At 40.6% G+C, this 12,520-nt stretch overlaps 1 protein-coding gene and 2 non-coding genes across 3 annotated transcripts; all 3 read right to left on the reverse strand.

Annotated features, from left to right (window-relative positions):
• Nucleotides 1-4,426: 4,426 nt before the first annotated feature.
• LOC147792411 (uncharacterized) lies at nt 4,427-4,975 on the reverse strand. The gene has a single exon (XM_087124478.1). The coding sequence runs from the start codon at nt 4,973-4,975 to the stop codon at nt 4,427-4,429; it is 549 nt and encodes a 182-aa protein (XP_086980604.1).
• On the reverse strand, nt 4,458-4,597 carry LOC147792412 (small nucleolar RNA Z247). The gene has a single exon (XR_015421564.1). It is a non-coding gene; the product is annotated as a small nucleolar RNA Z247 (small nucleolar RNA).
• A 5,345-nt stretch (nt 4,976-10,320) lies between the features above and the next one.
• LOC111797792 (small nucleolar RNA Z247) lies at nt 10,321-10,459 on the reverse strand. Its single transcript, XR_002815617.2, has one exon. It is a non-coding gene; the product is annotated as a small nucleolar RNA Z247 (small nucleolar RNA).
• Nucleotides 10,460-12,520: the final 2,061 nt, after the last annotated feature.

Below are 12,520 nucleotides of genomic sequence, written 5' to 3' on the forward strand. Positions count from 1 at the left end.
TATGAGGGAGATAAACCACCTGAAGGCAAGCTTGTCTTCAGTATTTGAGATGAAAGATTTAGGTGCAGCGAAGCAGATCCTTGGGATGAGGATTTCTCGAGATAGATCTGCTGGCACATTAAATCTATCCCAAGATCAGTACATTGAGAAGGTGTTGTCCAAATTCAAGATGAATAATGCTAAACCCAGGACTACCCCCTTGGCAAATCATATTAAATTGTCAAAGGGGCAATCTCCCAAGACAGTTGAGGAACGTGAGCACATGGCATTAGTTTCGTACGCTTCTACAGTTGGTTGTTTGATGTATGCTATGGTCTGCATTAGACCTCATATAACACATGCAGTGGGAGTTGTTAGCAAGTACATGGCAAATCCAGGGAAGGAACATTGGGAAGTTGTGAAGTGGCTTCTGAGATATCTGAGAGGTACATCCAATACTACACTTTGTTATGGCAATGGCAAAGTAGTTCTGCAAGGTTTTGTGGATGCTGATCTGAGTGGAGATGTAGACTCCAGCAAGAGCACATCTGGGTATATCTACACTATAGATGGAACAGCAGTGAGTTGGATGTCCAAGCTTCAGAAATGCGTTGCTCTTTCATCTACTGAAGCTGAGTACGTGGCCATAGCTGAAGTTGGAAAGGAGATGATATGGATGACAGACTATCTAGAAGAATTAGGCCGGAAGCAGTGCAAGAAGATCCTTTATACAAATAGTCAGAGTGCCATACAGTTGGTGAAAAACCCAGTCTATCATTCAAGGACAAAACACATTAGAAGACGGTACCATTTCACTCGCAGGTTAGTGGAAGAAGGCGATATGTGTTTGGAGAAGATAGAGGGTGCAAAGAATCCAGCAGACATGTTGACAATATGTGTTGATGTTGGAAAATTAAAGCTATGCAAAGCCCTAATTGGTATGGTGTAGGATCAGTCTCCAAGTGGGAGAATTGTTGAGTTATGGAGTCTGCTCCCTGTATTTATAGCTTGGTCAATGGCTATATCCGGTAAAGCTATATTTGGTAAAGCCATATATGGTGAAGCTATATCCGGTAAAGCTATATATGGTACATAGCTATATATAGTAGATGGTTAAATCTGGTAAAGCTATATTTAGTAGACTGAACCATATATATATCCCGTCCAGTAAAGCTTTGAAATGTACTTTCTATTCTCTGTACTCTCTCTTGTTGTACATACCTGAAGTCATCAATAAAAAAAAAAATCCTTCTAGCCAGAGTTCTCCTTGCAATTCTCTCTATCCTTTTCTTTGTGATCATCTAGATCGAGCGTGTGCGTTGTTGTGCGATCCTAACAAAACTGTCGATTGTTTCCTTGAACTCCAGGAGATAAGTCTCCAGTGCTTCAACGGTTATTAGGATTCCCAACCCAATTAGCAACTGAGAAGGCACTAAACAAGTTAGTGCTGAACTTTGTAAAACACAAGCCTATATCAATAATGTTATGTAGATAACGGAGAATTCGTTTGATCGCCGCTCAATATACAGAAGTCGGGGAGGACATGACCTAGCACACTCTGTTAACATAGAAAGAGATATCAGGACGTGTCAGAGAAAAATATTGGAGAGCACCAACGACTCTCCGATAACGAGTAGTATCCTTAGACGAGAGCTTTTCACCAACATCCAATAACTTCTCATTAGGAAGCATAGGCGTGGCAAAACCTTTGGAGGTGAGCATGTTGGTTCTGGGCAATAAATCTTGAATGTATTTATGCTGTGTTAGAACAAGTCCATTGAAAGTATGGCAGACCTCAATCCCAACGAAATAACTCAAAATGTCAAGATGACCTGATGATAATAATGTCATCAATATAGATGAGGATATACATCCAAATGCCCGTCTTTTTTAAAATGAAAAGAGAGACATCAACCTTTGGAGGTGTAAAATCCAGTTATAATAGTTTGGAGCTAAGACGGGAAAACCAGGCAAACGGAGCTTGTTTGAGGCCATAACGCTACTTATCCAGCTTGCAGAGATAACCAGGATGTTGAGAATCCACAAATCTAAGGGGCTGCTTCATATAAACATCTTCATTAAGAAGGTCATGAAGAAAAGCATTCTGAATATCAATCTGCCAAATAGCCCAACCACGAGAAATAGAAGGCCATGAAGAAAAACATTCTAAATATCAATCTGTTTAATAACCCAACCACGAGAAACAACAAAGGATAATAAGAGTCGAATGGTAGTGAGCTTAACAACTGGACTGAAGATATATTCATAATCAATGTCATACTGTTGTTTAAATCCTTTAGCAACCAGACATGCTTTGTAGCGATCAATCGAGCCATCTGGTTTTTGCTTGAGTTTGAAAACTCATTTGCAATCAATAACGTTAAGACTAGTACGAAGAGGAACTAAGTGCCATGTCTTATTTTTGAGAAGTGCCTGAAATTCATCATTCATTGCCTAACGCTAGAGGGGATTCTCCATAGCAGTAATATGTGAAGTAGGTTTAGGGACAGAAGACCGAACCACATAATATGTCACTGTTCTATCTGTACGGACTTTGGGTTGCTTGATATTGTGCTTCAATCGAGTACCATTCGGATGAGAAGTAGGTGCAGGATCCACAGTTGAGGGAACAGTCGTACCAGTCGTTGCGAGGGGAGCAGTCGGTGCTATAGTAGTCGGTCGACCAGCGGCCGAGGACCCGACCAAGGGTTGCGCACTCCGAGATGAGCCAGGAGACTGGTCCCCTGGATCAAAGCCCAGAGAATTCAGGTGGGGCCCAAGCAATGTAGGAATATCATCTACTGGCGAAGGATCCGAGGTCCCAATCATTGGCAGAACAACCGCCGATTTGTGCGGCAGCGACGCGGAGGATTCCGATGGCAATCCCGAAGCTGATGTGGGCACCATATGTTTTGCATCCAAAGAGTTAGTAGGCACAAATATGTGCATATGATCATGCTCCAAATTAGTACTTATGTTTCCCAAATGCAAGGTGCGCAAATCAAGGGCATTGTGCGTCAGTTGCAAGGTTGGGGAAGAATTGGGTGGTGCTCTCTTGAACGAAAAAACATTCTCATCAAATATGACATCTCTAAAAATATAGAAACAAACAAAATCGGTGTCACAGTAGCCTAGAAAGACACATTGCTTGGATCGAGAAGAGATCTTTTGTTTGTTATCAGGGCGAAGATGAGACCAACAAGCACACTAAAAAACTTTTAATAAGGAGTAATTTGGTATTGATGGCATGAGTAGGAAGACGATTGATGAGATATGGGGTTGTAAGAAACACGTCATCCCAAAATTTTATAGGTACATCAGCATGAGCTAGAAGGGCAAGGCTAGTTTCAATAATATGATGGTGCTTGCGTTCAGTAGGCCTATTTTGTTGATGCGTGTGAGGGCAAGAAACACGATGAGAAATTCCAAGGGAACGAAAGAATTTGTTATGAATTTTTCTGATATTCTCCACCTCAATCAGACTGGACACACTTGATTTTAGTATCAAGGAGGTGCTCAACATGAGCTTGGAACTGCAAAAGTATATGAGGAGCTTCTGTACGGTCATGCATGAAATAGATCCAAAGAAATTTACTAAAATCATTAATGAAGCTGATATAATATTTAAAACCCCCACCAGATAGAGGTGCAGGACCCCAAACATTCGAAAAAATTAGTTCCAAAGGTGACAAAGACCGATGAAAAGAACTAGTGTATGGTAATTGATGACTTTTTTGCTAACTCACACGCATTACAAACTCGCAAAGGTTACTCACTAGCACACAAAACATTATTGAGACGCAAAATTGACTTCATTACTTGAGATGAAGGATGTCCAAGACGTGCATGCCATTGGGCGTGAGTAGTAGATCTGCTCACTAAGGCATTTTTGAGATCATCGACATAAAATAACTTGATAGGATAGAGACCAGACTCACACCTCCCGCCTAGAAGACTTTTCCTCGACCGTCGATCCTTAATAGAAAAATTCCAAGGATGGTATTCAAAGAATACGTCATTATCATGGAAAAATTTATGAACAAAAAGAATATGTTTGAAAATTTCAAGCACATGCAAAATATTACACAATGCAAGAGGACGAGCAACAGTATTAATTGAAGAATGACTAGTATGTAAAATCTGCAAACCTGATCCATTGCCGACTTGAATTTGTTCACCTCCATGATAGCGTTCATGCACAGCAAGACGATGCAGGTCACTAATGATATGACCAGTGACGCCTGTATCGCTGTATCAATTTGGATCAATCTTGCAGGAGGAAGTAGCAACAGATCTGGTAGGAAAGATGAGCAGAAGGGTCATGACGATCACCAACAGAACGAGAGGGTGCGCCGCCACGAGAAAGGCCATGACCACAATCCCCACGCCCACGATTCTTTTGCTGACCACCACAACCAACATAATTGACCGAAGATCCAGGATTTAACTAAAGTTCAGCCTTGTGTTGTAGTTGACGAGCTTCAAACGCCATTAGATGTGCAAACACATCATCAAGTGTGAGGGCTTCACTCTTGGTAGTCATCGAGGTGACAAAGGTATCATAGTCAGGGCCAAGACCGGCGAGGAGATACGCAATCATGTCATCATCCCGTAAGACAGAGTCGACGGTGGCTATCTCGGTGGCCAGCCCTTTGATCTTGCAAAAATAATCTGCAGCAGAAAAATTGTGTTTCTTGGACGTGGCGAGCTCAACACGGATATGAACAGTGCGAGCACTAGTTGACGACAAAAACATACGCTGTAAGGTATCCCCAGCCCCCTTGGACGTAGTAGCGGCAACCACATCGCGAAGAATCTCCTCAAACATGGAGGAGAGAAGGCCGTTAAGGACTTGTTGATCTTGATTATACCATCGATCATAGGCCGGATTAGAGACCAAGTTAGCACCAGCAGCGGTTGAGGAAGGGACCAACTTTACAAGTGCGGCAATGGTGTCATCAAGGTAGTCCATAAGCTTCATGTCCATAAGCTTCATACCCCGTAGGTAGGGGAGGAGTTGGACGAGCCATGTGATGAAATTGTTCGTGGTGAGACGGATTGTGACAGCATGGTGGAGAGAGATTGGGGCAAAGGTCGAAGCTATGGTAGATGAGATCGTGGTTGGGGAGGAGGAAGAAGATATGGTAGACATTGTTAATGAATAAATTTTGGCTTTGATACCATGTTAGGTTGTATGTATGTTTATGTAATTTCTTTATTCTCTCTATTCTCTATAATTCTTTTATTAATTCAGAGTAGTATATTGATGACTTCTCTTATAAATGTTGATTTCGGAACTTGAACAATGGAGCCTCACTGTCTCATTGTGTAAGAATCTACTTTTCAGGACTTCGAATCACGAATTACAACATAGACTTGAGGGTAAAACGAGGATAAAATTATTCCCTTTTAAAATAGATAACTTAGAAATTCAAAATATTAGAAATATAAATTTATATTAAGTATTTGAAACGTATCATACGTGTCCATGGAAGTTATACGAATGTTTACAAATAAATACAGTATTCTAAAATGATATTAAAATACAAAACACGAACAATGATATAGATCTACCAGCCTTTGCACCTGCACAACTCCTACATGCTTCAGCCATTAGATTATTCATCAAAAGTTGTTGCTTTGGCAGGAAACCGAAACCCTTCGCCCGTTAAGGCGTGTGCCTACTAAGTACATGGGGTTTCCCCGCAAGAGTTTGAATCTCTCAAGTAACGGTTTTTTGATTTTTATGCGATTGTGACACCGAGCCGCCTCTAGGATTCGACTCGTGTACAACTTAGCTGAGCTGCTTTCTCTTGTAGTCAGTTCGTGTAAGCTCGATGGTTCCTCTCGTATTATTCAACTTGGATTACCTGTCTTGGACCCTATTTTACTGTTTCAAACCCTTTCCTTCCATTATGTACCCTCTCGGAGCTAATTTTTTCGTTATTGAGAGTGCTTAAGGCCAGTATACGAAATGTTTAGCCAATTTTAAGTATTATGATAATTTTTTTTTATTAATTGATATTGTTAGGTGAATTAAGTCATTTAATATGTCTGAACACAATGCCGTGAGACTCGTTAGATGGAATTGAATTCTAAGAAGCGTGATCAGGCTAGTTGCAAGAAGACTTAGTGACTCCAATTTAAGTGAAATTGGTCTTACTGTTGGCACACTTTCGAGCTAAGTTGGATGACTTGAGTGATGTATGAATGACACGTACCCTATGACCCATTTATGTGTCATTTTCTGGTGTCATGGTATGTTATGCTATGATTATGAGATGTTGTCATGATTACATGATGATATAAGTATTATGTGATGTATGCACTTTTAGTATGTTATGCCATGTATGTGTATATACCATGTATATATTATGCCTATGAGATACCTTTGAACCATGTGTGTTAACATTGAAAGTAATATCAAGTATACGTATTTATGTTTAATAGGAGAGTTATGTTATGAAAAGAATGGAAGTATTTTGTGCATGATATTCATACACTATATTTTGAACTATGAGACCTATATATCATGCATGTTGTATGTTACAAGCATGGATACTTCCCCAGTATGTTTTGTATGGACGTGTACACCATGGTACATGTTAGGTTGAATGACATTGTGTCCTCTATGGATCACGATCTCATATATATATATATATATATATATATATATATATATATATATATATATATAGGAGATGTGTACCATGAAGATTATATGTGTGGGCCTTGATCCACGGTAACAAATCAGGAAATGAAGAGAAGCAACTCCAAGAATCCAAGAATAGAAGACAAGGAAATCAAGAGATGCAACTCCAAGAATAGAAGAATCTCTTACTATGTATAGATATAACCTTTTACTTTTAACTCCCTTCAATCTGGACGATGTACTACTAAGTTCAGATTGCGCCGAAAACTCCTAAAAGAAGGAGCTGGCAGTGGCTTTGTTATGATATTGGCGAGGTGATTCTTGGAAGATATGAGCTGCACATCAAGTTGATGAGTCGATACTCGTTCACGAATGAAGTGATAATCATCCTCAACATGCTTCGTCCATCGATGAAAAATTGGATTGGCGGACAAATAGGTGGCACTAATGTTGTCACACCACAAGCTAGGCACTCGCACATCCGAAATTTCGAGCTCACACAAGAGGACTTGGATCCAGATTAATTCGACAGTGGCATCAGCAACCGCCTTGTATTCGGCCTCCGCACTAGAACGAGAAACTGACGATTGTTTCCTTGAACTCTAGGAGATAAGGCTCTAGTGCTTCAACGGTTATTAGGATTCCCAACCCAATTAGCAACTGAGAAGGAACTAAGCAAGTCAGTGCTGAACTTTGTAAAACACAAGCCTATATCAATAATGTCATGTAGAAAACGGAGAATTCGTTTGATTGCCGCTCAATATACAGAAGTCGGGGAGGATATGAGCTAGCACACTCTGTTGACACAGAAGGAGATATCGGGACGTGTCAGAGAAAAATAATGGAGAGCACCAACGACACTTCGATAACGAGTAGTATCCTTAGACGAGAGCTTTTCACCAACATCCAATAACTTCTCATTAGGAAGCATAAGGGTGGGAAAACCTTTGGAGGTGAGCATATTGGTTATGGGCAATAAATCTTGAATGTTTTTATGCTGTGTCAGAACAAGTCCATTAAAAGTATGACAGATCTCAATCCCAAGGAAATAACTCAAAGTGCCAAGATGAGCTAATGATAATAATGTCATCAACATAGATGAGGATATACATCCAAATGCCCGTTTTTTTAAAAATGAAAAGAGAGACATCAACCTTTGGAGGTGTACAATCCAGTTGTAATAGTTTGGAGCTAAGGAGAGAAAACCAGGCACACGGAGCTTGTTTGAGGTGGTAAAGCTTGTTTGAGGAGGTTGCTTCATATAAAAATCTTCATTGAGAAGGCCATGAAAAAAAGCATTCTGAATATCAATCTGCCAAATAGCCAAACCACGAGAAATAGAAGTCCATGAAGAAAAGCATTCTAAATATCAATCTGTCGAATAGACCAACCACGAGAAACAACAAGAGATAATAAGAGCCGAATGGGAGTGGACTTAACAATTGGACTGAATGTATATTCCTAATTAATGCCATACTATTGTTTAAACCCTTTAGCAACCAGGCGTGCTTTGTAGCGATCAATAGAGCCATCTGACTTTTGCTTGAGTTTGAAAACTCATTTGCAATCAATAACATTAAGACTAGCAGGAGGAGGAACTAAGTGTCATGTCTTATTTTTTAGAAGTGCCTGAAATTCATCATTCATTGTCTGACGCCAGAGGGGATGCTCCATAGCAGTAATATGTGAAGTAGATTAAGAGACAGAAGACCAAACCAAAGAATATGTTACTATTCTATCTGTACGCACCTTGGGTTTCTTGATATTATGCTTCAATCGAGTACCCTACGGATGAACAGTAGGTGCAGGATCCAAAACTAAGGGGACAATCGTACCCGCCGTTGCGAGGGGAGCAGTCGGTCGACCAGCGGCCGAGGACCCGACCAAGGGTTACGCATTCCGAGATGAGCCAGGAGACTGGTCGCCAGGATCAAAGCCCAGAGAATTCGGGTGGGGCCCAAGCAATGCAGGAATATCATCTACTGGCGGAGGATCCGAGGTCCCAATCATTGGCAGAACAACCGCCGATTTGCACGGCAGCGACGCGGAGGATTGTGGCAGCAATCCCGAAGCTGATGTGAGCACCAGATTTTTGCATCCAAAGAGTTAGTAGGCACAAATATATGCATATGATCATGCTCCAAATTAGTACTTATGTTACCCAAATGCAAGGTGCGCAAATCAAGGTCATTGTGTGTCAGCTGCAAGGTTGGAGAAGAATTGGGTGGTGCTCTCTTGAACGAAAAAACATTCTCATCAAATATGACGTCTTTAGAAATATAGAAACAAATAAAATTTTGTTCACAGTAGACTAGAAAGACACATTCCTTGAATCGAAAAGAGAGCTTTTGTTTGTTATCACGGTGAAGATGGGACCAACAAGCACACTAAAAAACGTTTAATGAGTAATTTGGTGGGGTATGAAAAAGACGCTCTAGGGGACATTTGTTATCATCACACGAGTAGGAAGACGATTGATGAGATATGCGACTGTAAGAAACACGTCATCCCAAAATTTAATAGGTACATCAGCATGAGCTAGAAGGGCTAGGCTAGTTTCAATAATATGACTGTGCTTGCGTTCAGCAGACCTATTTTGTTGATGCATGTGAGAGCAAGAAACACGATGAGAAATTCCAAGGGAACGAAAGAATTTGTTATGAATTTTTCTGATTTTGTCCACCTCAATCAGACTGGACACACTTGATTTTAGTATCCAAGAGGTGCTCAACATGAGCTTGGAACGCAAAAGTATACGAGGAGCTTCTGTACGGTCATGCATGAAATAGATCCACAAAAATTTACTAAAATCATTAATGAAGCTGATATAATATTTAAAACCCGCAACAGATGGAGGTGTAGGACCCCAAACATTCGAAAAAATCAGTTCCAAAGGTGACAACGACCGATGAAAAGAACTAGTGTATGGTAATTGATGACTCTTTTGCTAACTCACACGCATTACAAACTGGCAAAGGTGACTCACTAGCACACAAAATATTGTTGAAATGCAAAATTGACCTCACTACTTGAGATGAAGGATGTCCAAGACGTGCATGCCATTGGGCGTTAGTAGTAGATCTGCTCACTAAGGCATTCTTGAGATCATCGACATCAGATAACTTGATAGGATAGAGACCAAACTCACACCTCCTGTCTAGAATACTTTTCCTCGACCGTTGATCTTTAATAGAAAAATTTCAAGGATGGTATTCAAAGAATACGTCATTATCACGGAAAAAATTATGAACGAAAAGAATATGTTTGAAAATTTTAGGCACATGCAAAATATTACACAATGCATGAGGACGAGCAACAGTATTAATTGAAGAATGACTAGTATGTAAAATTTGCAAACCTGATCCATTGCCGACTTGAACTTGTTCACCTCCATGATAGCGTTCACGCACAGCAAGACGATCCAGGTCACTAGTGATATGATCATTGGCGCCTGTATCGCTGTATCAATTTGGATTAATCTTGTGGAAGGAAGTAGCAACAGATCTGGTAGGAAAGACGAGCAGAAGGGTCACGACGATCACGAGCAGGACGAGAGGGTGCGCCGCCACGAGAAAGGCCATGACCACAATCCCCACGCCCACGGTTCTTCTGCTGACCACCACAACCAACATAATTGACCGAAGATCCAGGATTTAATTGAAGTTCAGCCTGGTGTTGTAGTTGACGAGCTTCAAATGCCATTAGATGTGCAAACACATCATCAAGCGTGAGGGCTTCACTCTTGGTAGTCATCGAGGTGACAAAAGTATCATAGTCAGGGCCAAGACCGGCAAGGAGATACGCGATCATGTCATCATCCTGCAAGGCAGAGTCGACGGCGGCCATCTCGGTGGCCAGCCCTTAGATCTTGTGAAAATAATCTACAGCAGACAAATTGCGTTTCTTGGACGTGCCGAGCTCAACACGGGTCTGAATAGTGTGAGCACGAGTTGACGACGAAAACATACGGTGTAAGGTATCCCCAGCCCCCTTGGACGTAGTAGCGGCCACCACATCGCGAAGAATCTCCTCAGACACTGAGGAGAGAAGGCCGCTAAGGACTTTTTGATCTTGATCATACCACCGATCATAGGCAGGATTAGAGACCAAGTCAGCACCAGCAGCGGTTGAGGAAGGGACCAGCTTGACAGGTGCGGCAATGGTGCCATCGAGGTAGCCCATAAGCTCCATACTCCGTAGGTAGGGGAGGAGTTGGACGCGCCATATGATGAAATTATTCTTGGTGAGACGGATTGTGACAGCATGGTGGAGAGAGATTGAGGCAAAGGTCGACGCTATAGTAGATGAGATCGTGTTGGAGATGGTGGTTGGGGAGGAGGAAGAAGATATGGTAGACATTGTTAATGAATAAACCTTGGCTCTGATACCATGTTAGGTTGAATGATGTTGTGTCCTCTATGGGTCACGACCTCACATATATAGGAGATGTGTACAATGAAGATCCCACATGATGGGGAGGAGAATGAAACATTCTTTATAAGAATGGGGAAACCTCACTCTAGCGGACGCATTTTAAAATCCTTGAGAGGAACCTCGAATGGGAAAGCCCAAAAGAAGACAATATATGTTAGGGTAAGCTTGGACCAAGAGATGATTCTCAGCATAGAAGTTACAAATTTAGAAAAAGAAAAGAGATCATTATCGTTACAAATTTAGAGAAAGAAAAGAAATCATTATAAGTGGCCTGAATGAACGAGAATCAATAGAGTTTTCAATAAAGAAATTGTGTCAATAACGACCTAAATCATGAATATAATTGCATGAATTTCGACTGATGACTTCTCTTATAAATGTTGATTCCGAAACTTGGACAATGGAGCCTCACTGTCTCATTGTGTAACAACCCACTTTTCGAGATTTCGAATCACGAATTACAACATAGACTCGAGGGTAAAATGAGGATAAAATTATTCCTTTTTAAAATAGATGACTCAGAAATTCAAAATATTTGAAATATAAATTTATATTAAGTATTTGAAACGTATCATACGTGTCCATGGAAGTTATACAGATGTTTACAAATAAATACAGTATTCTAAAATGATATTAAAATACAAAACACGAACAATGATATAGATCTACCAGCCTTTGCACCTGCACAACTTCTGCATGCTTCAGCCATTAAATTATTCATCAAAAGTTGTTGCTTTGGCCGTGTGGTTAAGGCGTGTGCCTGCTAAGTACATGGGATTTCCCCGTGAGAGTTTGAATCTCTCAGGCAATGGTTTTTTCTATTTTTTAAAAGGGTTAAAAGCAGTAATGGAAAATTCTTTAATAAACGTGTTTGATGAACTGCTTTATGAGTCTTGACTTATGCAATGCGATTGTGACACTGAGCTACCTCCAGGATCTGACTTGCGTGCAACTTAGCTGAGCTGTTTTCCCTTGTAATCGGTTCGTGTATGGTCGATGGTTCCTCTCGGATTATTCAACTTGGATTACTTGTCTTGGACCCTATTTTACTGTTTCAAACCCTTTCCTTCCATTATGGACCCTCTCGGAGATATTTTTTACGTTCTTGGGTGTGCTTACGGTCAGTATACGGAATGTTTAGCCAATTTATTTAAAGTATTATGATAAAAAACAGTTTGATTAATTCATGTCGTTAGGTGAATTAAGTCATTCAATATGTCTTAACACAATGTCATGATACTCTTTAGGTGGAATTGAATTCTAAGAAGCGTGATGAGGCTAGCACCAAGAAGATTTAGTGACTCCAGATTTAGTGACTCAATTTGTCTTACTGTTGGGACACTTTCGAGCTAGGTTGGATGACTTGAGTGATGTATGAATACCACGTACCCTATGACCCATTTATATGTCATTTTCTAGTGTTATGATATGTTATGCTATGATTATGTCATTTTG

The sequence above is a fragment of the Cucurbita pepo genome, chromosome 6 (assembly GCF_057944985.1).
Source record: "Cucurbita pepo subsp. pepo isolate OVF chromosome 6, ASM5794498v1, whole genome shotgun sequence".
Lineage (NCBI taxonomy): Eukaryota > Viridiplantae > Streptophyta > Magnoliopsida > Cucurbitales > Cucurbitaceae > Cucurbita > Cucurbita pepo.